This window comes from Aotus nancymaae, unplaced genomic scaffold (genome assembly GCF_030222135.1).
Source record: "Aotus nancymaae isolate 86718 unplaced genomic scaffold, 86718_ANA_hifiasm-v0.15.2.pri h1tg000018l, whole genome shotgun sequence".
Lineage (NCBI taxonomy): Eukaryota > Metazoa > Chordata > Mammalia > Primates > Aotidae > Aotus > Aotus nancymaae.
Genome location: NW_026988430.1, coordinates 16,390,363 through 16,415,069, shown reverse-complemented (window position 1 = coordinate 16,415,069; position 24,707 = coordinate 16,390,363). Strand labels below are relative to the sequence as shown.

Below are 24,707 nucleotides of genomic sequence, written 5' to 3'. Positions count from 1 at the left end.
ACAATCTATGACTCCTAGACCTCAATTAAGGGAATGATGAAATCAATTTGGGTACAATCACACAATTCGACACTGGCCAACCATTAAAAAGTTTGCAATGCGTGAATGGATGGGTAAAAATATTTATAGGGATGAAAAAGAGCTATTTCAGGGACATATTAATTAAATAAGTTCAGAAGATAAATTTATATAAATTTAAATATTTAAAAATTAAAACACTAGGAAGTGATCATGATTATTTCTGTGAATAGCATTTTCTATTCTTGTGTGCTGATTAAAATATTTTGCCATGTATCCATACTGTTTTTGCAATACATTTTTTTTTGAGGCAGAGTCTCTCTCTGTCACCCAGGCTGGAGTGCAGTGGCGTGATGATAGCTCACTACAGCCTCAGCCTCCCGGGTTTAAGCCATCCTCCACCTTAGTAGCCTCCTGAGTAGGTGAGACTACAGGTGTGTATCACCATGCCTAGTTAATTTTTTCAAATTTTTTTGCAGAGATGGGGTCTCACTATGTTGCCCAGGCTGGTCTTGAACTCCTGGGCTCAACTGATCCTCCCACTTCACCCTCTCAAAGTGCTGGGATTACAGGTGTAAGCCACTGCTCTTGGCCTATAATTTATTTTTTAAAATAACTTAATAATGTTAAACAGATCTCTTCCCCTACTGGGTCCCCCTTCCCTCTACCAAAAAACATACTGTGGCTTCTACTTCTGGATGCAGAAACTTATTATTGTGCATTATAGATCTGTATAATAAATGTTGTCCTTCTATTACATTATTTTTTTAATTAACTTATTTCTATCCTACCTTATTTTCAAATATAAGATGGTTGCTTTCTTCCGTAATGAAATGAATTGTAACAGGTTCACCAGAAATTAAGGTGAAAGTGACCTACAGACCAAACTCTAATACTACAGCACACATGGTAATTCCAGAGGCAACACTCATGTCCTCTCGTGTAGTACAACTTGGCTTCCTTTAGATGTAGTTACGGAGGTTTTCACTGGTTCTCCCAGGCCTTCTCTTCCTCTTTTGTGTATTAGCTAACTTTTACCACTAGGTGGAAGCAGAAACCAACTGACTGGGAGACTAAGACACTGAAATCTGGTTATTTCTTTAAAGAAAATGTCAGCCTCTGTTCCCAGGGCAGGTGCCCATCGCCATAGGTGAACCTTCAGAGCATCGCTTCCTGGGGAGGTGGGCCGCTTGGGTGCGCTGTGCACTTCTGTGGGCTCTGAACAGGGACAGGGCCCTAAGCAATCAGCACATAAAGGAGTCTGTCCACCTCCTGGTCAGAGATCTGGGGCTTGTGCAAAAAAATCCATCACTAGGGATAGAGTAAGCAGTCCAGCCTCTACCATGGCCTGGAACTAGCCTGGCCTGTCTCCTTACTCTGACCCCCAAAGTATCTTCCTTTGAGATCCCTGGGTGTGGGTCAGAGAGAAGAGGGGGTACCTCCTGGGAGACAAGGGAAGTAACTTCCCCCCTGCAGTCTTGCAAAGGAGAGATGCCCTCTCCCCGGTCACCCCATCTCCCAGCCCAGTGATCTCTCCTGTGTGCAGTGACCAGGCCAGGTGGGTGCCCGGCACTCACCAGCCTGTGTGGACTTCCTCCGCGCCTTCTTGATGTCCTCCTCTGTCTTGTTGCTCAGCTTGATCTCCAGCTGCTGCGTCTTCATCTCCAGGTCTCTCTGCCGCTCTGTGAGGGCTTTCCGGGCCTGAAGTCCAAGGACACAGAGAAGCTGCTGGTAAAGCTTGGAGCCAGGGGGCCTCATGGGCCACGTAGCCTGGCTTCCCTCTGGAGTCCCTTTGCCCCTTGTTTGTATGGGTAATGCCACAGTGGCTCACAGAGGCCCAGCTACCAGAGTGGCATCACCCAGCTAGTTAGAGGATACAACCCAGCTTTCATCCTTGCCTCTTCCAGTGACATCTAGACTCAGCCTACATCAGTCTCTCAGACTTTTTCCCAATGGAGCCTATACACAGACTGGGGACCCAGGCAGTCCTAAAATCAGATCTCCTCTGCTTGGAAAGGACCACAAAGGCCACGTGCATCACCTCCCTGCAGCGCTCAATAGGATGTAGCCCCAGGCCTCCCATTCCAGAGCTGGACATGCCTTGACCCTCTTCCTCCCCGCACTCTGCTGCTTCTCCTCGGGCCACCACTGGCAGCTCTGCAGCCCTTGGGTGGAGGCAGCTGGCTGGACCCAGGGTGTCCCACAGTGTGAGCCCCCTTCTCCTCCCTAAGGCACTGGAGGCTGGGAATCAGCCCCTGGGGAACACTCTCTTCCCTCCAGGGCTGAACTGCAGCTCCCTTGAGGTGAGACCACCCAGGACTCTGCCTCATCCCTGAGCAGGAAGGAGAGCATGGAAGGGGTGACTGAGTCAGGAGGACTCTGCCAGGTGAGGCTTAAACACGGGGCCTCCTGTGAACCAGCCGCAGCACCGCCAAGCTTGGGGTTTAATTGGTCACCCACAGTCACTCGACCCCCCACTGCAGCTGCGGCCTCTCCTCACACCCCTGGCCCTCTGGGTGGTCATCTGAGCAGCACAGGGAGGCAGCTCCTATCTGCCCTGGGATGGGTGGGGGTGCTCAGGCATGGACACGAGGCTTGGACAGTCCCCTATTCCCCTATCTGGAGACAAAGACGTCACCTTGTCACACGCAGCCACTGCTGGCTTCCCAGTCCACCCTCTCAGGCTGCCCCCGACACGCCTGCCCCGGCCCAGTGTCCTGGGCCTCTCACCTTCTCCACCGAGGCATAGCGGCTAGCGAGCTGCTTGCGAAGATCGGCAATGTGGTGGTCGCACTTCTTCATGTCTTTCTTGAAGTTCTCACGGAAGTTCATCAGGGGCTTCTCCACCTCGCTGTGAAGCTGTTGGGAGGGTGGAGCAGCACACTCAGGACCCGGGGCGTCGGCTGTAAGCCAGGGTAGGGAGGAGCGGTGGGAGGGGCACCCCCACCTCCCCAGGCAGGTGAGGATGAGTGTGGGGCAGCGGCCTGGCAGGAAGGTGAGACACCCCCTGACAAGTGGCTGCCTATCAGGTCTCAGCTTACGAAGGTCACCTTAGTCCAGAAGGCCCCAACGCACATGTCTACAGGATGAGTGGTTAGCAACTAGAGCTTCTGCAGCTTTTAAATTTTATTTTTAGAATGTTTTACTGTCTATATTTATGGCTTATAATATGCTGTTTTGAAATATGTATACATTGTGGAATAGCTAAATCAAGTTAATTAATAATCAATGGGCTGGGTGTGGTAGCTCATGCCTGTAATCCCAGCACTTTGGGAGGCCAAAGCAGGTGGATCACCTGAGGCCAGGAGTTCAGACCACCCTGACCAACATGGTAAAACCTGATCTCTACTAAAAATACACACACACACACACACACACACACACACTAGCTGGGCATGGTGGCGGGCGCCTGTAATCTCAGCTACTCAGGAGGCTGAGGCAGGAGAATCACTTGAACCTGGGAGGCGGAGGCTGCAGTAAGCCAAGATCATGCCTCCAGCCTGGGTGACAGAGTGAGATTCAGTCTCAGAAAAATAATAATCTATGACCTCACACGCTTATTTTATTCCACAGCTTCTTGTACAGCTTTGTTATTGTGTTTCTCTCCCTTATTTTCCAAACGGAGCTTTTTGGGGACAGAAACCACATCAGCGTCTGTGTCCCCAAGCACTTAGCACAGTGACTGGAATATGCAGCTCCAGTAAAGAACAGTCAAACGAATGCCATTAAGTCAGCCAGTCTCAGCTCAGTCCTATTTCTCGAGCATCTACTCCACACCAGGTGCGGAGAATACAAAGGTGACCTAGACAGGGTCCAAACCTCGAGGAGCTGATGGTGGGACCTGCTCGAGGCCTGCTGGAAACTCACAAGGGCAGCTCTCCTGCACCTGCTGGAAACTCACAACAAGGGAAGCTCTCCTGCACCTGCTGGAAACTCACAAAGGCAGCTCTCCTGCACTACACTCGGAGACTCTCAGCTTGCTGGGCTGCCCCAGGCACAGCCACACTTTCCGTCCCCACCAAAGGGAACCGCCCCCGTATCCCGGGGCCAGAGAAAAGGGTTTATACGATGTCAGAAGAGCTGGGTGGCATCAGGGTTTTCAGCTTTTTTTCTTTTTTATTCCTTCCCTCTTTCCCACCCCACTCCCTTGAAAAGAACTTTTTGCTAAAATTTGTTCTTTTTGGTTGTGAGCACAACATTTATTTTGTGGGAAAAAAGATCAACATGGACCTGCTGTGGTCAAAGCCAGGTGGCAGCCTAACCCTGTGCCCCACCCAACCCCACTGCCTGGAATCGGCCTCCCAGGCCCACCCTTTTCAACCTATGCCCACCACCCCCACCGCAAATCTGCCTCCAACTGTCTCAGAGGTACCTCTGGGGAGCACAGCTCAACTTCCCTGGACAAATGATATCCCAACTAGGGTTCTGTGACTTCTCTCCCTCCCTGCCAGTTTTTTTGCTGTACAATATCTTTTTCTCTGGAGCCCACCAGGACTTAGTGTCCCTATGCTAAGCAACTGACTTACACAGGACTGGGAGCTCCAAGCGGGTAAGGGCCCCATCGGGTTTGATCACTGCTGTGCCTAGTGTCTGGCCAGGGCTGCTGCAGGGTGGGTGCCCCTTCTGTATTTGTAGAGAGAATGACAAACTCTTCAGAGCCCCAATCCCTTGGGTGACAAGAAGACAGCTTTGTCACTGGACGACCTTCAAAAGATGAACAGAGAACTGGCCATCCAAACACCCCTTCCTCCTCGTGTTAAATGTCCTATTTTTCCAAGCCCCAGGAACTTTCCTTGTATAGGAAAACATCCCCATCTGCTGGCAGTTTGCAGGATGGTACGAAAATCTTGAGAGCTTATGAGAATGAATAAACCCCTTTCCCATGTACATAGATACAGCATTTGCTGAGTAGGAGGAGCTGTGTGACGAATCTGTATGGGAGCCTGCTCCTGATTGAGAATCTGAGAGTTAGCTCAGCCTGCTAATTCAGAAACTCTGGGGTCTCTTTCTAAGGATGTGGAAAGCAAGCGACTTTCAGACTTTAATATGCCCAGGAATGACCGGGAAGAGTTTTCAACATTAAGGTTTCCTGGACCCCAGCCTCAGGTTCTGTGGTCTGATGAAAAGGCCATGAATCTGCCAGTATGCCAAGAAGCTTTCCCCAAATTCAAATGACATTCTGGAAACATGACGCTGCTAACTCTCAGAAGTGATTTGATTCCATACGTGAGGATGCCTAGAACCTCCCTCTCTCTACAGATATAAAGTACTATTTAAAGACACATTTTTTTTCTTTAAAATGATTAGCCTGTTATCTTTAGTACTTTTTTTTTTTTTTTTTTGAGGCAGAGTCTACCTCTGTCGCTCAGGCTGGAGTGCAGTGGCATGATCTTGGCTCACTACAACCTCTGCCTCCTGGGCTCAAGGGATTCTCCTGCCTCAGCCTCTTGAGTAGCTGGGACTACAGGCGTGCACCACCACGCCCGGCTAATATTTTGTTATTTTTGGTAGAGACAGGGTTTCAGGATGGTCTCGATCTCCTGACTTTGGATTTCCTGACTTTCAGGATGGTCTTGATCTGCCCGCCTCAGCCTCCCAAACTGCTGGGATTATAGGCATAAGCCACCATGCCCGGCTAGTACTCATTCTTAACTTTTAAGCCTCTTTGTGGAACCAGGAGTCAGAAGTCCTTCCTGCAAGTGTGTTTCTCGCAGACTTAGGCCAGCCTGTCATGGGTCCATCAGTTTTTCTTTCCAAAACCCTTGCTCTCTTTGCTTCCTTTTCATCTCACACATCAGAAGAGAACAAGAGAAATTCCAAGTCGATAGGAATTTCAGAGACTGTCTAGTCTGATATTTTTCGGACAGTGTGTGGCCAAGAGTTGTGAAATCAATTTAATGGGCCAGGACCAGCTTTTTGGTGAGAATACCAGACTTGAACAGAAAATACCAGAGTACATTTTAAGTAGGAGGATAAATACTGTTTATGGAACATCTGTTTTAGCTACAGATGTGTGTGAATGTCTGTGTGCAGATACCAGAGTGGATACCTACAGACATGTTCGGAATGCTCACGTAAAATGCATAATTTGTAAGTCACTGTCAGATAAGTTTAAAGAGACTGATCTGAATTCTCATTTCATATGTGAAGAAATGAAACCCCAGGAGAGCTACGTGACTTGCCCAAGGTCACAGAGCTTCTTAGTGACAGCACTGAGCTCCAGTGTATGTCTCCTGACTCCCCTGTCCCCTAAATCTGCCAACGGAACACACGGCCTCTACCACATGAGATTTTCTACCAGCAGAAGGAATTCTGCTATACTCCTTTCTTCAGCAGCCGCCAGGTATAACTTCCTTTGTATACAACACACTCATTTCATCAGCAACCTGTTGCTATTAGCAATGGCTTGACTAGTGGACCAGAAAAACCAGAAAAATTGCTGTAACAAAATTGCATTTCGTAAAGAGCTATTACCCCTGACACAGAGCATTCAGAGCAGAATTTCAATAAGCCTTTCAGAGCAGACATTAAAAAGAGTTTTCAGCATATGGAGCTATATTATTCATGGCAGTCAAATAAATCCTTGGAGCCACTTTCTTCTCCAGGGATCTCCATAATACTACTGGGCTGCTGCTATGATTGCCTGAGGCCACCAAAACTGACCGACTGGCTGGAAGCAATAGCAAAGTCCGTTTTGCATGATGGGTCTTCATAAGCCTCCCATCAGCTAAATGGTGAGGTCCGCCCTGCATCCTGAACGCTGACTTAAAATGTCCTGAGCATTTGATTGTCTGGGGCCATTGGCAACCTCTGGAAGGGCAGAGGGGTCCTCAAGAAAAGGTTGTGTTTTCAATGCCATTGGTCTACCGAAGAGTGGGTGCTCTTGGAAGAAAAGCTCTGGGGACCATGTCTCCCACTGAGGAAGGAGACCCTTAATTACCTTCAGCCTTCTACATTGCATCTCAAAAGGAGAAGTTAGAAGTTAGCCAGAGAAGGGACCAGTTGGTGCTGCCAGCCTGGTTAAGGATAAGACCCCTACTGCTAACCACAATCCCATCTATACATCACGGATGTGGAATGGAGGAATCTCTCCAAAAGCATTGTTTTTACTTAAATAGGATCAAACCCCCACCCCATGCCTATTTCATGGGTCAAGACCCTTTCACGTGTAATTTCCAGAGTTGTAAGCCCATGACCCTTTCACATATAATTTCTAGAGCTGTAAGCCCAAGACCCTTTCACATGTAATTTCTAGAGCTGTAAGCCCAAGACCCTTTCACATGTAATTTCTAGAGCTGTAAGCCCAAGACCCTTTCACATATAATTTCTAGAGCTGTAAGCCCAAGACCCTTTCACGTGTAATTTCCAGAGCTGTAAGCCCAAGACCCTTTCACGTGTAATTTCCAGAGCTGTAAGCCCAAGACCCTTTCACGTGTAATTTCTAGAGCTGTAAGCCCAAGACCCTTTCACATGTAATTTCTAGAGCTGCAAGCCCATGACCCTTTCACATGTAATTTCTAGAGCTGTAAGCCCAAGACCCTTTCACATGTAATTTCTAGAGCTGTAAGCCCAAGACCTTTTCACATATAATTTCTAGAGCTGTAAGCCCAAGACCTTTTCACATGTAATTTCTAGAGCTGTAAGTCTTTACAAGGGCAGGGACTTTCTTTGTGAGCTGAGCTTGGCTGTTAGGCAACTATGCCGCCCTGCTCCCAGCCGAATAAATCACCCCTTCCTTCCCAGTTCAGTGTTTGAGAGTTTGTTTCCTGGCCTTTCCTGCTTTACCCTTGGCTCAGTCCTCTCCTTTGCTTCCTTTGTGACTGAGCCCACCTGGCTGTGTGGCCGTGGGCTGTGATCTCACCCCTCATCCCTTGTCACTGTGAAATGGGGATGCTATCTCCCATGGTGGCTGGTGGTGATGAGTTATTATCCTGAACGTGGCCATCCACACCACTCATGTCATCCTACCACGTTGGAGAGGGTTTTGCCACCTGTTGAGTACTCTAAACAATCAAGAATCAGGGATCCTGCTGATGGAGAGTAAATGCCACCAGGATTCCCAGGGACCCAGCAGGTGACCTTTGCGAAGCTGGAAGTTCTGGCTCCCAGCCCCACCCCATCACAATGGCAGCATGCCCAGGCATCTTGCCAGTCAATGAAAGTTTCCATCACAGCCGAGAATGGAGCTGCTGGGGACTCCAATAGGAGAAGAGAGGCCTTGTGGGGAATATTACTCATTCATGGTCTGCAGCTTAAAAATAACTTGCTCCTTTGGAGGCTATGCAAGAAAAAGACGCATTCATGGAGTTCCGTTCTCTGCCAGGACTTGAGTAGCAATTTTCTTATGAAGTGTTTGGTGTAATGAGGTTAGTTAATGTGCCTTCACTAGCTAGGAATTCTCACTCATATCTGGGTGGCAATTCAAACTCGGGGCACACTTAGTCTTGGGGAACTGTATGTAGCAGCTCTGTTCCCTCTTCCCACCCAGCTCTTTAGAAGGTCCTCTCATGTGTCTCAGCCATCTAAGTCATTCACTCTGCCTTCTGTGTGCAGAGTACCATCAGAATTCCTGAAAATTTAATATTCAGCTCTTGGGAGCCACTGGGAGTGGGTCTTAGCACATCTCTCAGTTTCTCGGGGCAGTCTCTGAGTGAGGAAGCCCTGTTCTCTTTGCCTGTCTTTCACAGGAATGGAGTAGCATGTCCTGTCTCTTCCTAGTGTCAGAAAATACTAGGTTATGACAAAGGGAGAATTTTTTTTTAATTTGTGGTGGTTGCAAAATTTCAGAACAAGTAAAGCATCCTTCTTTCATTTAGTTCTGAAAATACTAGCACCAGGACTCCAGGGCAGGGTGTTTCTGTCCTCCTATCCTCAGGGCTCAGGATGATGCCTTGCACACAGTAGATGCTTAATAAATATTTTCTTACTGAGTCATGAATGAGTTGAGCCCTCTGACTATCTCCCCCCACCCCCACTCTTTTCTGGTCTCTTTTCTCTCAAGATTTCTCCATATTCCCAAGTGACTCTCTCCTCCCTGGCACATATCTCCAGGTTCTCTGTCCAACTCTCAGCTACTTTTTAGATGAAAAATAAACCAAATCTCTCAGTGAAATAATCCACTCTAAAGTGCGCATGATTGGTGGGGCTACCCATGAACAGGCCTACCTTTTAAAGAAAGTTAATATGCCTTCACTAGCTGGGAATTCCCACATCTGGGTGTCAACTCAATCTTGGTGTACACTAAGCTGTGGGGAGCTATAGCAGCTCTGTTCCCTCTTCCCACCCAGCTCTTTCGAAAGTCCTCTCACGTGTCTCAGCCATCTGAGTCATTCTGTGTGCGGAGTACCATCATGGGTTACATCGTATGAGATCCCAAAGCAGGGAATTGCAATTGCAGTGGGAACAGCATTAGGAAAGACAAGACCAGCAAGTGCTGAATGTGGAAGCCCCAGGAAGGAGCAACCATCTTTGAGGGATGCGACCTTCAAATGATCAAGGATGTGTTTAAAGAAGGGAGACTCAGAGTTTAGGCACTTGACCCTGCTGTGTCTGACCAGTGATGGTGGGAGGGCAAAGGGAAGAGAGAGGAGGCCAGGGTCACTGGGGTGGTGATGCTCTGAAAGGTCCCTCTTTTTTTTAAAGGCAAGCCTGTTCGTGGGTAGCCCCATCAGTCATGCATACTGTAGAGTGGATTATTTCACTGAGAGATTTAGTTTATTTTTCATCTAAAAATTAGCTAAGAGTCAGAGAGAGAACCTGGAGATATGTGCCAGGGAGTGGGGAGGAGAGATTCATTTGGAAACATGGAGAAATCTTGAGAGAAAGGAGACCAGAAAAGCCTGGGGGTGGGGAAGAGATAGTCAGAGGGCTCCATTCATTCATGACTCAATAAGAAAATATTTACTGCGCATCTACTATGTGCAAGGCACCAATCCTGAGCCCTGAGGATAGGAATAGGACAGAAACACCCTGCTCTTGAGTCCTGGCACTAGTATCTTCAGAACTAAATGAAAGAAGGATGCTTTACTTGTTCTGAAATTTTGCAACCACCACAAATTTAAAAAAAATTCTCCCTTTGTCATAACCTAGTATTTTCTGACACTAGGAAGAGACAGGACATGCTACTCCATTCCTGTGAAAGCTGGGCAAAAAGAGAACAGGGCTTCCTCACTTAGAGACTGCCCTGAGAAACTGGGAGATGTGCTAAGACCCGCTCCCAATGGCTCCCAAGAGCTGAATATTAAATTTTCAGGAATTCTGTTTGCTGGTTGTTAAACACAGCTATTATTAAAAAGGAAATAATATTAACTTATAATTAAATAAATTATAGTAAAACCAAAGGTAATAGGTCAGGTATAGTGGCTCATGTCTGTGATCCCAGCATTTTGGGAGGTAGAGGCAGGAAGACTGCTTCAAGCCAGGAGTTCGAGAGCAGCCTGGGAGAAATAGCAAGATCCCATCTCTACAAAGAAATAAAAAATTACCCAGGTGTAGTTTCATATACCTGTTGTCCCAGCTACTTGGGAGGCTGAGGTGGGAGGATCATTTGAGCCCAGGAAGCTGAGGCTGCAGTGAGCTATGATCACTCCACTCCATTCCGGCCTGGGCAACAGAGTGAGACCTTGTCTTTAAAAAAATAATAAAAAACAACAAAAAAAGTAATACACAGTCAGCATTTACCACTTCCTAACTACACTTTACTATTTTCCATGCTCTTGGATATTGATGGTTATGGGTACTACTGTATCTGTATAAAAACAGCACCTCTGGTGAGCTACTGGGCATCTCCTCCCAACTCCATATTCCGTGACTTCATGTTAATATCTTGAAGTTTACACCAGGGAAGGTGGCAAACACAGCAAGCTGGAGGGATAGTTGTTAACGGTTTTTCAGCACCCCAGTGTGTAAGACCAACTGAGAGAGGTTGCAGGGAGGCGTTACCTTGGCAGAGAACTTAAGATGAACTTCTGCTTCGTCTGCAAGGCTCTTCTTCACCTGGGCCCATGCTTCTCCCAAGGAGCTGCAACACAAAGACCATCAGACGCAGGTCAGAAGCCAAAGCCCCTCCTGAGGTGGGACGGTGGGCTCGACTCCAGGTCTTAGGGAGGTATATGACAACTGAGAATGTGGACGTGGATGAGGCGGAGGCCAGGCAGAAACCAGACACAGGCATCATGTTTCAACTCACAGGGACATATGAGCCACCAAGGTCCGAGTGAGCTCACCTTACCTCTGGAGCTAAGTGAATGGACTGTGGCACAGAGCCGAGTGGCTGTGGGGATTTCTACAAACCCAGAGGCTGGCAAAGACCAGGGGAGGTGCAGGAAGCAGGTATGGGGAAGTTCCAAAGTCTCAGCTGCAGTAAGGGCCTTGACCCCTGGGCTGTCACTGGCCCCAGAGCTTTCACGTCACCCCTCCCTGGTTTGCTGATAAGGGGTGCAAGCATCTGTTAATAAATCAAGGAAGGAAAACAGGTTCCATTCCAGAGAGAAGCTCTTTTCAAACAGAAGGTACCTCACAGCCCTGCTTATGGGCAAAACCCCAGCCGCTTGGCTTCCAGGAGGGGCAAAGATGGACCGTGTGGGTCTAGCGACCTGGATGCAGCCGCAGAGCAGAGAAGGCTCCCATTGCCATCCTCGGAAGCACAGTCCCTTCTAGCACCACTTCTCTAGCTGCGAGCCCTGATGCTGCCCACGGCTCACTAGAGAAGGGCCAGGTCCTCTCAGTAGAATCACTTCTCCACTCCAAGGAGAGGCTTCATGTAGAAGAGATCTCCTGAAGTCCCTAAGACTTGTCAGTGCAGGCTACATTCTGTATGATTTGGAGCTCTTTAACCCCCTGACCCCTCCAAATGACACCCCTGCTTTCTTGCTCCCAGCCTCTTCAACACAGCCAGTAAATCCAGGTTGACTGTTCAGTTGACTTAATATCATCCAAAAGCCACTTCCCCCAGAGAATTCATTAAATTCGAGTGGCAAAAGCTGATTAAAAGACAGTGTGCGCTGAGGCTTCTGGGTCTGGAGCAGAGCAGCCAGCAGTGAGGAATTGCCCAGCAGAGCACAGCAGATCCCTCTGATCGCTGGCCAGGCCTGTGTGGTGGTGGCGCTGGCTCAGGCCAAGGTGGGTGTTTATGGGAAATGACTGCCTGATTTTATCTAGGAGTCCAGCAGCAAAGACAGGTCCCCTCAGTGATCCTGGAAGGGAAGCCACCAGAGAAGTATTGGAGTATGAAATCTAAGCTGTTGACCTTAGTCTTTGCCTGAAGGGCCTGAGCTCCAGGAAGCTGTGCTGGGGCAGTCCACGCCCTCTGGGTGGCTTGGGTGCCCCACCTGATTCAACAGGTGGGTAGGAGATCCAGGGGTGGTGGAAGCAGTCCCGGCAGTTACACAGATCAGCGGAACAGAACACAGTCACACAGCTAGGGCCGACTGATCTGCAGCAAAGAGGTCAAGGTGTTTCCACGGGGGAAACAGATGGTCTTGTTAACAAATGGTGCAGAGACAACCGTACATCCACAGGAGGAAAAGGAATCTTGGCCCTACCTCACGCCATACACACAAATTATCTCAACATGCCTCCTAGATCCAGGGTAAAAGCCAACACTATAAGAAGCTTACAGAAGCTGTCCTGGGAGGAGTGGGAACTCAATGAAAGGGAGGTAAGAGGGGTTTGCCCCTGCAGCTGAGCGACACACAGTAGCCTGTGGGAGGTATGAACAAGAGCCATAGAAGCCAAAAAGGCCCTGGGCCCCGGGCAGTGCCTACACTTTGTGTGAGCATGTGCGTCTTTCTACAGAGCTGTCAGTCTACTGTCAGCAGAGCACATGGCAGGTAACAGGCCCAGGGATAGCCATGGTGACCTGAAAATGTCATCTCTGGGCAACTGGGAGAAAAGCAAGAACCATGGTTTTCCACCCAACATGACACCCTCAGCTCTACTTCCATCCCCGGCATTCCTAAGTGGGAGGACATCTCTGAGACATTCAGATGGGCCCCTCTGAGACATTCAGATGGGCCCCTCTGAGCCGGCGCATCCTTGGTGAAGGCCTCCCTGCTCTCCAATTTCCAGGCTCTTTGGAGTCACTTCACCATTTATTAAACTTACAAATTATCTCATTTGAAAAGAGATTTTTCATCTGATAAACAGTTAATGAAAAACAGCACAAAGCCTGAGATATGTCTCTGTTCCAACATATGGTTTGAGGCACGCCAAATCTAAATGCGTGTTGTCGTCATGACTGCCAACTAGGAAAACCAAAATCCCATTTCCTTTCCACACAGGAGAGAAAAACTCAAGGCAGAATAAACAACTGAATTCTGTCTATTTACCCATGTGCCATGCCCTGTGAAATCTAATTTGGACACAAGTTGAATTGCAAAAGCCACTGAAGCCTCCCTGATCAGCATCTTCCTCAACTGCTCCAAATTTCTAGGCTCCTGCTTTGCTTTGAAAGCCTTCAAGGAGATGAGGTTAAATGTCCAAAGCTGTGTGTAAATGTAAATCAGTGTCGTTACACATTGCATGTGTTCACACTCCGTTGCCTGCTGCAGGAGTGTGTGCACGGTGCTGCAGTGTGTGCGCGGGGCTAGGGGAATGTGTACACATATGGGGCAGTGGCCCTGAAGCATGTATGTGAGCTTGTGTTGTGTTTGTCTCTTTGTTTGTCCATGCATGTGTGTACAGTATGGCAGTATGGGCCTGACTCACAGAGCTGGACTGCTCGGGTGAGGAGCATATGCTCTGCGTGTTGGCCAGGACACAGTGTCCTTGGCAGCAGCCCAGGCCGGAGAGGTGGAAGCCAGAAGACTCCGGAGCGGCACAGTGGCAGTGGGATACTTAGGAAAGCCCCTTCCCAGGCAGCGATGGCTGCTCCTCTACGTGCCGCCTTCCTGCCCCCATCTCAGGCCCCGTGCACAGACCAGGAGGAGGCCAGGAATGAACGAACCTCATTTACATCTGTGGAAGGGACGCTGGCCTTGCTGGGCCACCCTGTGGTCTGTGGCTGGTGGGGAGGGTGAGAACCATTCAAATGAGGCCGCCTGGCTGCACAGCCAGCCCATGTGGAGGGCTTAATCAAAGCCACATTTGGGTTGGCAAAATCTCAGTCCCCTAAAGGATTTCAAGCCATAAAGGCAGATTTGGACTGGTTCAACATCACAGCTCGCTGACAACCACAACCATCCCACAACAGAAGGTCTTCCTTCCTCAGGGGTTCACTCCCTCTTGGAGGAGGAATTCAAACACAGACCAGCACCAGAGGGAGGTCAGAACGGAGAGGATCTCTGGAGACTTTTTCATCTCTAACCTCCTGAGAGTCTTTATATATATATTTTTTATTGAGGTCAAATTCACATAACATAAAATCAACCATTAAAAAGTGAAAAATCTAGGCACATTTAGGACAGGACCAAATCAAACGCCTGTTTTGTGAGTGCCACTACCACCTCTATCTAGTTCCAAAACATTTCGTCATGCTATTATGGACTGAAGGTTTGTGTCCTGCCAAAATTCTTATGTGGAAACCCTAACCCCCCAATGTGGCTGCATTTGGCAATGGGGCCTTTAAGGAAGTAACTGAGATTAAATGAGGCCATCAGGGTGCAGCCCTGATCTGATAGGATTAGTGTCCTTATAAAAATAGACATCAGCTGGGCGCGGTGGCTCACACCAGTAATTCCAGCAGTTTGGGAGGCCGAGGCAGCTGGATTGCCTGAGGTCAGGAGTTCAAGACCAGCCTGACCAACATAGTGAAACCCTGTCTCTACTAGAAATACAAAAAATTAGCCTGGTGGCACACATCTGTAGTCCCAGCTACTTGGGAGGAGGAGGTTGCAGTGAGCCGAGATCAGGTCATTGCACTCCAGCCTGGGCGACAGAGCAAGACTCTGTCTCCCCAAAAAACAAAACAAACAAACAAAAAAACAGACATCACAGAGCTCTCACTCTCTCTGAGCACATGCCAAGGAAAGGCTCCATGAACACACAATGAGGAGGTGACCATCTGCAATCCAATGGGGGAGTCCTTACCAGTCACCAACCCTGCTGGCTGGCACCTTGATCTTGGACTTCCCAGCCTCCAGAGTCACAAGAAAACAAATTCCTGTAGTTTTAGCCACCCAGTCTGGGACATCTTGTTGTGGCTGCCCAAGCAGATGAATACACATTCCAAAAGGAAACCCAGTACCCACTAAGCAGTCACAACCCATTCCCTCCTCCCCCAGCCCCTGGCAAATGACAATCTACTTTCTGTTTCCACGGGCTTGCCTGTTCTGGACTTTTCATGTAAATGGAATTATACACCATAAGACCTTTTGTGCCTCACTTCTTTTACTTTGCAGAATGTTTTCGAGGCTCATCCACACAGTAGCATGTATTAGTATTCCATTCCTTTTCATGGCTGAATAATATTCCATCATCTGTCCATGGATATCCATTGTGCATACCCCAGTATTTGTTTATCCACTCATCCCCGGGTGGAATGTGGGTTGTTTCCATATTTTGGCTATTATAAATATTGCTGCTCTGTATGTGTGTATAAATGTATTACTTTGAGTGCCTGTACTCAATTCTTTTGGGTTTCAACCTAGGAATGGAATTGCTGGGTCATATGGTAATTCTATGTTTAGCTTTTTGAGAAACAACCAGACTGTTTTCCACAGTGGCTATACCATTTTCCATTCCCCACAGGGGTGCACAAGCGCTGACTTTTTTACCCACTAGGAATCCTTCTGTGGCTGGGAGGGTCGCGTTAAGCTTCTCCAAGTTTCTCTCTTTATACCATTGTTTCCTCACACCCAAGCTATGCAACCTCTCAATTATCCAACAGTTTAATGGGTCATAAAATAAGGATTTGATTTGAAACCTGGCAGTGCCGAGGTCCCACTCAAGGACGTCCGGGTAGTCACAGCATCAGTGGGAAGGGGAGCCTATGCCTCAAGCCCACAGGAGAGAGATCTAAACAACACCCTCTCATACCCAGCTTCCTCCCAGCCTGGCCCTAGAGAAAGGGGAGCTAGAGTGGCCATCTAGGGGCTGCTGCCCAGCTACCAGCGGTCAGACCAGAGAGGATTCTGACATACTCCGGCCTCTAGAAGGTGGCCCTGGGTCACTACAGAGAAGACAATGTGGAAGTGCCTTTTTTTTTGAGTCAGACTCTTGCTCTGTCACCCAGGCTGGAATGCAATGGCGCGGTCTCAGCTCACTGCAACCTCCGCCTCCTGGTAAGCCATTCTCCTGCCTCAGCCTCCTGAGTAGCTGGGACTACAGGAAACTGCCACCATGCCAGGTGAATTTTTGTATTTTTAGTAGAGATGGGGTTTCACTATGTTGGCCAGGCTGGTCTCGAACTCCTGACCTTGTGATCCACCCGCCTCGGCTTCTGAAAGTGCTGGGATTATGGGCATGAGCCACTGCACCCAGCCGAAGTGCCCCTTTAAGTGTGGATGCCTACGCCTTGAGTCACGGGTGCCCAGCTTGGGCAACGGGCACACACCTTAAGTCATGAGCGCCGACTGAGGCCTATGGAGATCTCCCCATCCAAAGTGGGGCCACGCCAGTGATCAGTGATGAGTGGCTGATCCCCACTTCCTCAGTGACCCCCCCATCCTCCCCACTCCCACTTCTTGCCTATCCACTCACCCTTCCTCCTGTGAAGCCAAGGAGTTCTGAGAGAGCTTCGCCAAGTTCTTCGCATAGTCTTCTTCAATCTTTATCCTTCAAAGAAAACCCAACACACATCAGCTTTCCAGTGCCAGATCGTGGGTCTGCCCTGCTGCCTTGCACACCTCAGCCGTGGAAAAGAACCCACTAGGCCATAAGCTCTGAGACTATATGACTCTTGCCTGTCCACCTGACATGCAGTCGGTGCTTAATAAATACTTGCTGGATAAATGAATGAACTAAACTCTCTGGCCCTCCATCTCCTCATCTGCAATATTTTCTCCTGTCTCCTAGGGCTGTGAAGACGGGAACTGCCATTTACATAGTTCCTAGCACAGAGTGGGAAACAGGAGAGACCCCTGAATGAATAAATGAATGAATGAAGGAAGAAAGGAATGAATGCTTGCAACTCATGATGGACCACCAGCAATACCCAGTGCTGTTCCCTCTCCCTTCCAGCCCCAGAACTCCCAGGTGGCCTCGGGCCCTCAGCAGCAGGAACAGAGGATCTCCCTACTGTCTCACACCCCCCAGTGCCTCTGATTGTCAAGCCCGCTGGGTACAAGTATTTTCATGGAAACCTGGCAATGCCCAGGGCAGCAGGTAGATTCTATTTCTCTGGGGAGGAAAGTTGCCTTGGATGTAGCTTCCAGGCAGGCCCCTGACACATTTGCAAAGCAACTTGCCAAGGAGTGTCCTGTATTATGCGGCAGGTCCGTGTTAAGCACATCGTCAGAGGTATTGTTTACCACCTAAGTGGTCCTCTGGGTCACAGTGGGAGACAGAGGAGCTATGCTTATACCAACCAGAGCTGGCCAAAGCCCAGGCATCAGAGAGCCCGTGGTCCATCACACGGCGACACACAGCGAACAGAGAAGCTCCAGAGACACTGGGACCACAGCCTTTGCTTCCCAGCTGCTCAAGCAGCTGCACCCAAAGGGTGCAATGATGGAGAGAGGGCAGTTGACAAAGTCTGGCATCAGCGTTCCGAGTAATAATATTTGCATGACTTGGCATCAAGAGACTCCCAGTCTCGTTCCTTTTCACACTGCTTTCCTCTCACCTTCACCTTCCACTGGTCTCCAGGTCCTCCTGAGTCTAATTCTGACTGATCCGCCTCTGTCACTTCCTCTCCATCCCCCCTCCCTTCACCTCCAGACTGTGGCCAAGAGGTATCTCTAGAAAGTACATCTATCCATGCCAGGTTCCCGGCTCCTCAGTGCCGACCGCACGCACCAGACACGGGAGGTGCATACACTGTCTGCCTCCTGCGTCTCACCTCCAGGCCCAAAGCGTGCGTCACCTCCACGTCTGCCCCACTTCCCGAAACGAGCCAGCACTTGTTCTTGAGCCAGGCCAGCTCCCAACCCTGAGTCTCAGATCTCACCTCTCCTGGCACTAAAAGGCCTTCCCCACAAGACCCCAAGGTGGATGGAGAAAAGTTACAGGTGTGTACATTTTCCCTAGAAATCCCAGAACGTCCTGAAATGGCAGTTTCCATTTATTGGCTAACAAGACGTTGTTATGGAAATGTAAACCAGAAGCATGTTCAAGCTTTGGCTTTTGCGGCCATTTTCCTATCTGCCTGTTTTATACCACTGTTTCCTCACACCCGAGCTGTGCAACCTCTCAATTTCCCACCAGTTTAATGGGTCATAAAATAAGGATTTGATTATACAAATTGAAAATAGTTAGCTGGGCATGGTGGCGCGTGCCTGTAATCCCAGCTACTCAGGAGGCTGAGGCAGGAGAATTGCCTGAACCCAGGAGGCGGAGGTTGCAGTGAGCCGAGATCGCGCCATTGCACTCCAGCCTGGGTAACAAGAGCGAAACTCCGTCTCAAAAAAAAAAAGAAAAAGAAAATAGGCCCTCTGTCTATGGCCATACCACCCTGAACACGTCCGATCTCATCTGGCGATAGGACCTCTAAAAGAAAGGGGTGCCTTAAAATGCCAACGCTGCCAGGCGCAGTGGCTCACGCCTGTAATCCCAGCACTTTGGGAGGCCGAGGCAGGTGAATCATGAGGTCAGGAGTTCGAGACCAGCCTGGCCAACATGGTGAAACCTCATCTCTATTAAAAACAGAAAAATTAGCCTGGCATGATGGCGCTCATCTACAATCCCAGTTACTCAGGAGGCTGAGGAAGGAGAATTGCTTGAACCCAGGAGGCGGAGGTTGCAGTGAGCCGAGATCGTGCCACTGCACTCCAGCCTGGGTGACAAGAGCAAGACTTTGTCTCAGAAAAAAAAAAAGCCAAAGCATTATTACTTGATTATTACTTTATTATTATTTAATTATAATTAAAAAAGAAATATTTTTAAAAGATATTACAATTCACTATATTTCTAATATGCACTGGAAACTCGAGATGGAAAGGGGTGTGTGTATGTGTGTGTGTGCGTGCATACATGTGTGATAGGTGGGTATGTGCAGATATGTGGGTACGTGAGTGTGTGCTAAACAGAGCCTCAGAACTGGGAGTGGGAGAGAGAGAGAGAGAGAGAGGGAGGGAGGGAGGGAGGGAGGGAGGGGAGGAAGGAGATAGAGAAGGAACTTCTCTTTCTCTTTGTAGATTTCTCTATTTCCATTGGGCTAAATTTATCGTTTCTTAATCTGTGTTCTCAGCCTCTATAGACAAAACACTGTTAGAATCCCTGAGGCAGGGATGGGGTAGGAGGAGGGCTCTGCATCTCATGCCCCTGCATCTCATGCCCCGGACACAGTTTTAACTAAAGATGAATTGAACTGTCACATTCCCCCCATTGGTTACAGTCAAGGGCAGTGCTTCAAATAACGGCCAGGTATGTAAGTAAAGGAGTGAAGAAGTCTGCAGGGGAGGACAGTTGGGAGTGGTGGAGACTGTGGCAAAATGGAAACACACACTCCCTCTACAAAAGTAGCTGCTATTCAGCTCCAACCAACCATTGAATGAGGGATGTGGAGGCAATCCTGCCAATGCTTCTGCTCTTTCAAGATGTGCTAAATATCCAGATTTTAATATGAAATCTACAAATTAAGTGTTGGTTCAAATCTTTAAAAACACTCTATCGGCCAAAGCTACACATCTGCTGGCCAGATCTATCCCAGTGCCCAGGGGTTTGCGACCCAATGCTAACCAGCCCAATGCTGAATGTGCAGGGCTGAGTCCTGCTGCTGTCACCCCTTGGCCAAGGGGAACACTGATGCCAGACCCCAGGGCTGAGAGGGGCCCAGGCTTCACCTTTCCCGGATGAATTCTGACATCTCCTTCTGCATCTGTTTGCCCTTCAGCTGTTTCTGGAGCAGTAGTTCAAAGCCAGCCACAGTGCCGTTGCCTTGGGGGTCCTTCTTATCAGCCTACAAAGGAAGCAGAGCACAAAAGTTTAGGGCACATCTGCGTCTGGAGCCAGGGAGAACAGCTTGGAGGGCGGACAGCTCCTAGATGTGCCTGACAACCCCAGCCCAGCACAAGAGGAGGGATGGGAGCAGCCGTCTCTGCTGCCCTAACTCGGAACTCTCTCCTGGCGCCCCCACTCCCAACAGCGCGTTCTCATGCTCAGGCTCTTATGGTTGCTGCATCCCCACATCCAAGCCCCTTAACTCTCCCAACCTGGGAACCAAGAGGAAGAAGGGCAAGTGTCCGAGAGCAGCAGCTGTGATGACTAACAGCCTACGACTTCCAACCAGGTGGCTGCAGAGACTGGCTTGACCCTCGGTGAATCCTGGTGTTCTGACTCCAAGCTGGACTGTGTGTGAGCTCAGGAGCCGGTGCCCCCAGCCTTAAGCCACCCTGTCTTCTACCAGCTTCGTACACTGGCAGGGCAGTGACATCCTCTAACCAACACATTCATAACAGATCACAGGAAAGAAGAAAAAAATCACAGGGAGAAAGCGGGCTGAAGGGAAGCCAGAGGAGAGAACAGGGCAGGTTGCCCTGAAATACTGGCTGGGTGACCTCGGCCAAGCTCTTCACTCACTCCAGGCCTAAGCTTCTTCATCTGCAAAACTGAGGAAGTAACAGCCCTGCTCTCAATTGGTCATTTCAGGGTAAATGACATCTATCTATGTATACATATGGTTGAGCACATAGCATGTGCTCAATAAATATATTATTACTTTTAAATAAAAGTCTGAACTTGGGGAAGATGTGTAAGTCAATGAAATAAATACTTAGGACCCAATTAATTTTGCAAATATTCTTAAAATTTCAAAATTAAATGATTTATTTTGTTTTACTTGCATTTCTTCAAGCATACCTGAATGCCCTTCCCGCCATTCCCCTGTCTGAGATTCACCCACACATTGCCCTGCACAGCCGTGGCTGCTGGCGCACCAGCACTTAGGGCCATCCCAGGCACGGGCCATCCCAGGCACTGGCCATCACCATACCTAAAAGTCTCTTCCTCCTCACAGCTTTTCCCTATCAAGAACCCAGGGTCAAACTTTGGGATTTAATGGAAGGTATTCAGAACAGGTTTTTGATATCCCAGAGGGAGAGGTGCAATGGTGGGAACAGTGTCCCAGCCTCTGGTAGGACCCAGGTTCTTGTGTCTGCTCAGCTGCAGGGTGGCAAGTCCAGGACTGTCTAATCCTAAGATCAGCCCCTTGAAATAGGAGTGGGCTGCACCTCCCAGGTTCCATCCAGATCAGACATCTTAGGAGAGGGGAAAGAAAAGGGGTGGCTGATGCCTGCAGGGAACCCCATTTTACCATCATCAAGTAGATGAAGGATTTTATGGACCCCTTCCCATTCCCCCCCAGGGTGGGACGCCTCCCTCGGGTACCATAACTCAAACCCCTCTGGACACACCGCTAACATCCTTGATGACAGGGAGATCAGCGTCCCATGGGGTCACAGTGGGGCTGCTCTTGCAGTTTAAAAGCAAGGTCCACTGAAGATCGCTGCACTTCACTCTGTGAATGTTACATCTTGATGAAAAAGCAGAAGGAAAATTACCCAAATACTGAGCTCAAATCTGCCTCCCTTCTAGAATGAATACACTGAGCTCTCCATGCACTCTTGGGAAAACCACCCAGAAGAAACAGGCTTTAATGGCTGTGTCAGGAGAGAGAAATTTCTATTAGTGGAAAAGGTCTTGGATGGTCAGGGAGATAAGTGGATTGCAGATTAAGAATCAGAGTCCCCAGAGAGCTTGAGTTAAGATAAGAACTCACAAGTGTTGCCCTCCGGATGGTGCGGGCAGCATCACACATTCCTTCCAGCTTTCCAAGGCTTGAGACCCCACACGCTGACCCTCCAGCTCCCAGGATACCCATTTCTGGGGCTCAAATCACTCTCCCTGAATGCTCCATTTACTGCACCCATCTTGAGAGATGATATTTCCAAATCCAGCTACATCTCTCCTGCTCGGCCACCACCACCACCTTTCCTGGTCTCTTTCACTCACCTGTCAACTTCCCACCCTGCCTGCACAATGCCTGCGAATCAGATCATCCACCTTCTGCAAGCAGAATAAAACTCACTTACTGGGGCCGAGAAAGTCTTGCACACTCTGATGCTTGCTCACCCCGCGCCTCTGAGCTCACCTGCCTGGGTCTGTCTGATGCCAAAGATAAGCCCCTTTACACTGTTTCCTTAACCTGTGCACAGATCTCTACCTTGGACACAGCAGAGTTGGAGCTACAGAAATTGTCCTTTGGTGAGAGGTGGAGGCAACAGCAATCTTTGTATGTCTTCTAAGGTACAAGTGATTTTGTAGAAAGAAAAAAGAACTTCTGTCTAGTATTCCGTTAGCAAATCTAAGTGTAGATAATCTAGATGGGCAGTAGCTCATGCCTGTAATCCCAGCACTTTGGGAGGCCAAGGCAGGTGGATCACCTGAGGTCAGGAGTTCAAGACCAGCCAGACCAACACTGTAAAACCCTGTCTCTACTGAAAAAAACAAAAACAAACAAAATCCAAAAAATTAGCTGGGTGTGGTGGCACACACCTATAGCCCCGGCTACTCAGGAGGCTGAGACAGGAGACTCCCTTGAACCCAGGAGGCGGAGGCTGCAGTGAGCCAAGATCGCACCATGCACTCCAGCCTCGGTGAGACAGAGTGAGACTCTGTCTCAAAAAAACAAACAAACAAAAATGTAGATAATCTATTCTGCACAGTGATGAAAACAAGTTTTTACTTATTTATTGTTCCTTGGGGTCTTTGGACGCTTTTTTTTTTTTTGAAGCGTACCATTTAGTGGTTTTTAATACATTCACAGGGTTGTGTGACCATCCCTACTATCTGATTCCAGAAAGGGGTGATCTAATCTTGAAAGTCACTGTGACTTTCACATGCAAATGCTCAGGACCATTTCCAGAATGTTCTGAGGTGCGGAACTCTACATTTCTAAAAATGTATTTATATGAATTGTTAAAAAAAATACACCTAGCATACAACTGACCATTTTGGCCATTTTTAAGTACACAGTTCAGTGGCGTTAAGTTCATTCACATTGTTCTGCTACCATCACCACCATCCGCCCACAGAACTTTTTTCAGTCTTGCAAAACTCAAACTCTGTGTTTGCTAAGCAATCTGCAAAAGTTTTAAAACTACAGGATTATCCCAGCTGGAGCTCTCTGAAGATCCTGTGACCAACCTCCTCACAATTCTGATGAGTACAGTCAGGCCCAAGGAGGTGAAGTACCTGTCCAAGGTCCCTCACGTGGAAGTGACAAGCAGGTATGCAGCCCACATTCATGTATGGAGGCGGATTCTAGTCTCCTGCTTTCACTGAGCATCAAAGGAAATGGACCTTGGCTAACCCACATTCTGGGTGAAGTGTCTCTAATGTGAACCAAAGTCCCGCTGAATCCCCGAGATGCATGGAATGATCTGGACTCCAAGAGGGTCCCAAGTTTCTGTCTCAAATGCAAAATCTAACACCAGCCCTTCAGACTTCCACAAGAAAGACCCCTCCACTCTGAGATCCAGGTCCCTCTGCCCATCCTGGGTGTCCATTCCTCATCATCGGGGTCACGGTGTGGGGGAAACTGAGGCACCGCTTACCCAGAAGTAGTCGCAGTAGCTCCATTCCGTTGGTTTCAGCAGCTGCTGTTCTGGCATTGTGTCCGGGTGAGGGAAGGTCACACAGTTTATCTGGAGGGCACAGAACAAGAAAGAATGACTCTGTTGGAGACTGGAAGAGCAAGGAAGGCTTTGCTCCTGGGGGACATGGCACTAATGGCACTAGAGCAGGCTCCCTATTGACAGACCATGCACAGGGATCTTCCTATGCTCCCGGGGCCCGCATTTCACCTGAGGGGCAACAGGGGCTCATCCCCATTCCGGAGGGGCTGTGAACCAGTACAACCTCTCTAGAGGGCAGATCCATAGGATCAAAATTGCAAACATCCAGTGCCTTTGACCCAGCAATGACATTAAGAGTCTACCTTACAGATACAGTTGCATGGGTGCAGTGATGCCCATACATGCTTTTTCGCTACAGCACTTTTTATGGCAGCTAAAGGCTAGAAAACAACTCCAATGTCCATCAGTAGAGGAATGGCTAAACAAAGGATGAGACTGACAGACATCTATGGGAATCACAAAGAAGACAGTGATAAAGTTCTTAAATTTAATAAGGAAAGTGTGCCAGGGTATACGGTTAGGTGAAAAAAAAAAAGAAAAAAGCAAACAAAGGTCGGGCATGGTGGCTCACGCCTGTAATCCCAGCAGTTTGGGAGGCCAGGCAGGTGGATCGCCTGAGGTTAGGAGTTCGAGAGCAGCCTGGCCAACATGGCAAAATCCCGTCTCTATTAAAAATACAAAAATTAGCTGGGTGTGGTGGTGGGTGCCTGTAATCCCAGCTACTTGGGAGGCTGAGACAGAAAAATCACTTGAGCCCGGAGGCAGAGGTTGCAGGGAGCCGAGACTGTGCCATTCTGGGCAACAAGAGTGAAATGCCATCTCAAAAAACAAACAAACAAACAGAAGAGCAAGCAAAGAGTATTACAGTTCTTTTTTAAAAAGAGATACACAGTTGACCCTCGAACAACACAGGTTTGAACTGCAGGGGTTCACTTATATGTATATTTTCTTCTGCCT

At 48.7% G+C, this 24,707-nt stretch overlaps 1 protein-coding gene and 1 long non-coding RNA gene across 6 annotated transcripts in view; both read right to left on the bottom strand.

Annotated features, from left to right (window-relative positions):
• Nucleotides 1–24,707, bottom strand: part of GAS7 (growth arrest specific 7) — a 280,976-nt gene that overhangs the window by 12,665 nt on the left and 243,604 nt on the right. For all 5 annotated transcript variants that reach the window (XM_012457599.2, XM_012457597.2, XM_012457595.2 and 2 more), the window contains 6 exons: nt 23,670–23,759; nt 19,899–20,014; nt 16,657–16,731; nt 10,960–11,038; nt 2,749–2,877; nt 1,596–1,719 (listed from right to left, as the gene is read on the bottom strand). In XM_012457599.2, the coding sequence (XP_012313022.2) occupies nt 1,596–1,719; nt 2,749–2,877; nt 10,960–11,038; nt 16,657–16,731; nt 19,899–20,014; nt 23,670–23,759 (613 nt within the window). The remainder of the gene's footprint in view (nt 1–1,595; nt 1,720–2,748; nt 2,878–10,959; nt 11,039–16,656; nt 16,732–19,898; nt 20,015–23,669; nt 23,760–24,707) is intronic.
• Nucleotides 3,563–4,199, bottom strand: LOC135275759 (uncharacterized). Its single transcript, XR_010343336.1, has 2 exons — nt 3,942–4,199; nt 3,563–3,904 (listed from the first exon to the last, which is right to left on the bottom strand). It is a non-coding gene; the product is annotated as an uncharacterized LOC135275759 (long non-coding RNA).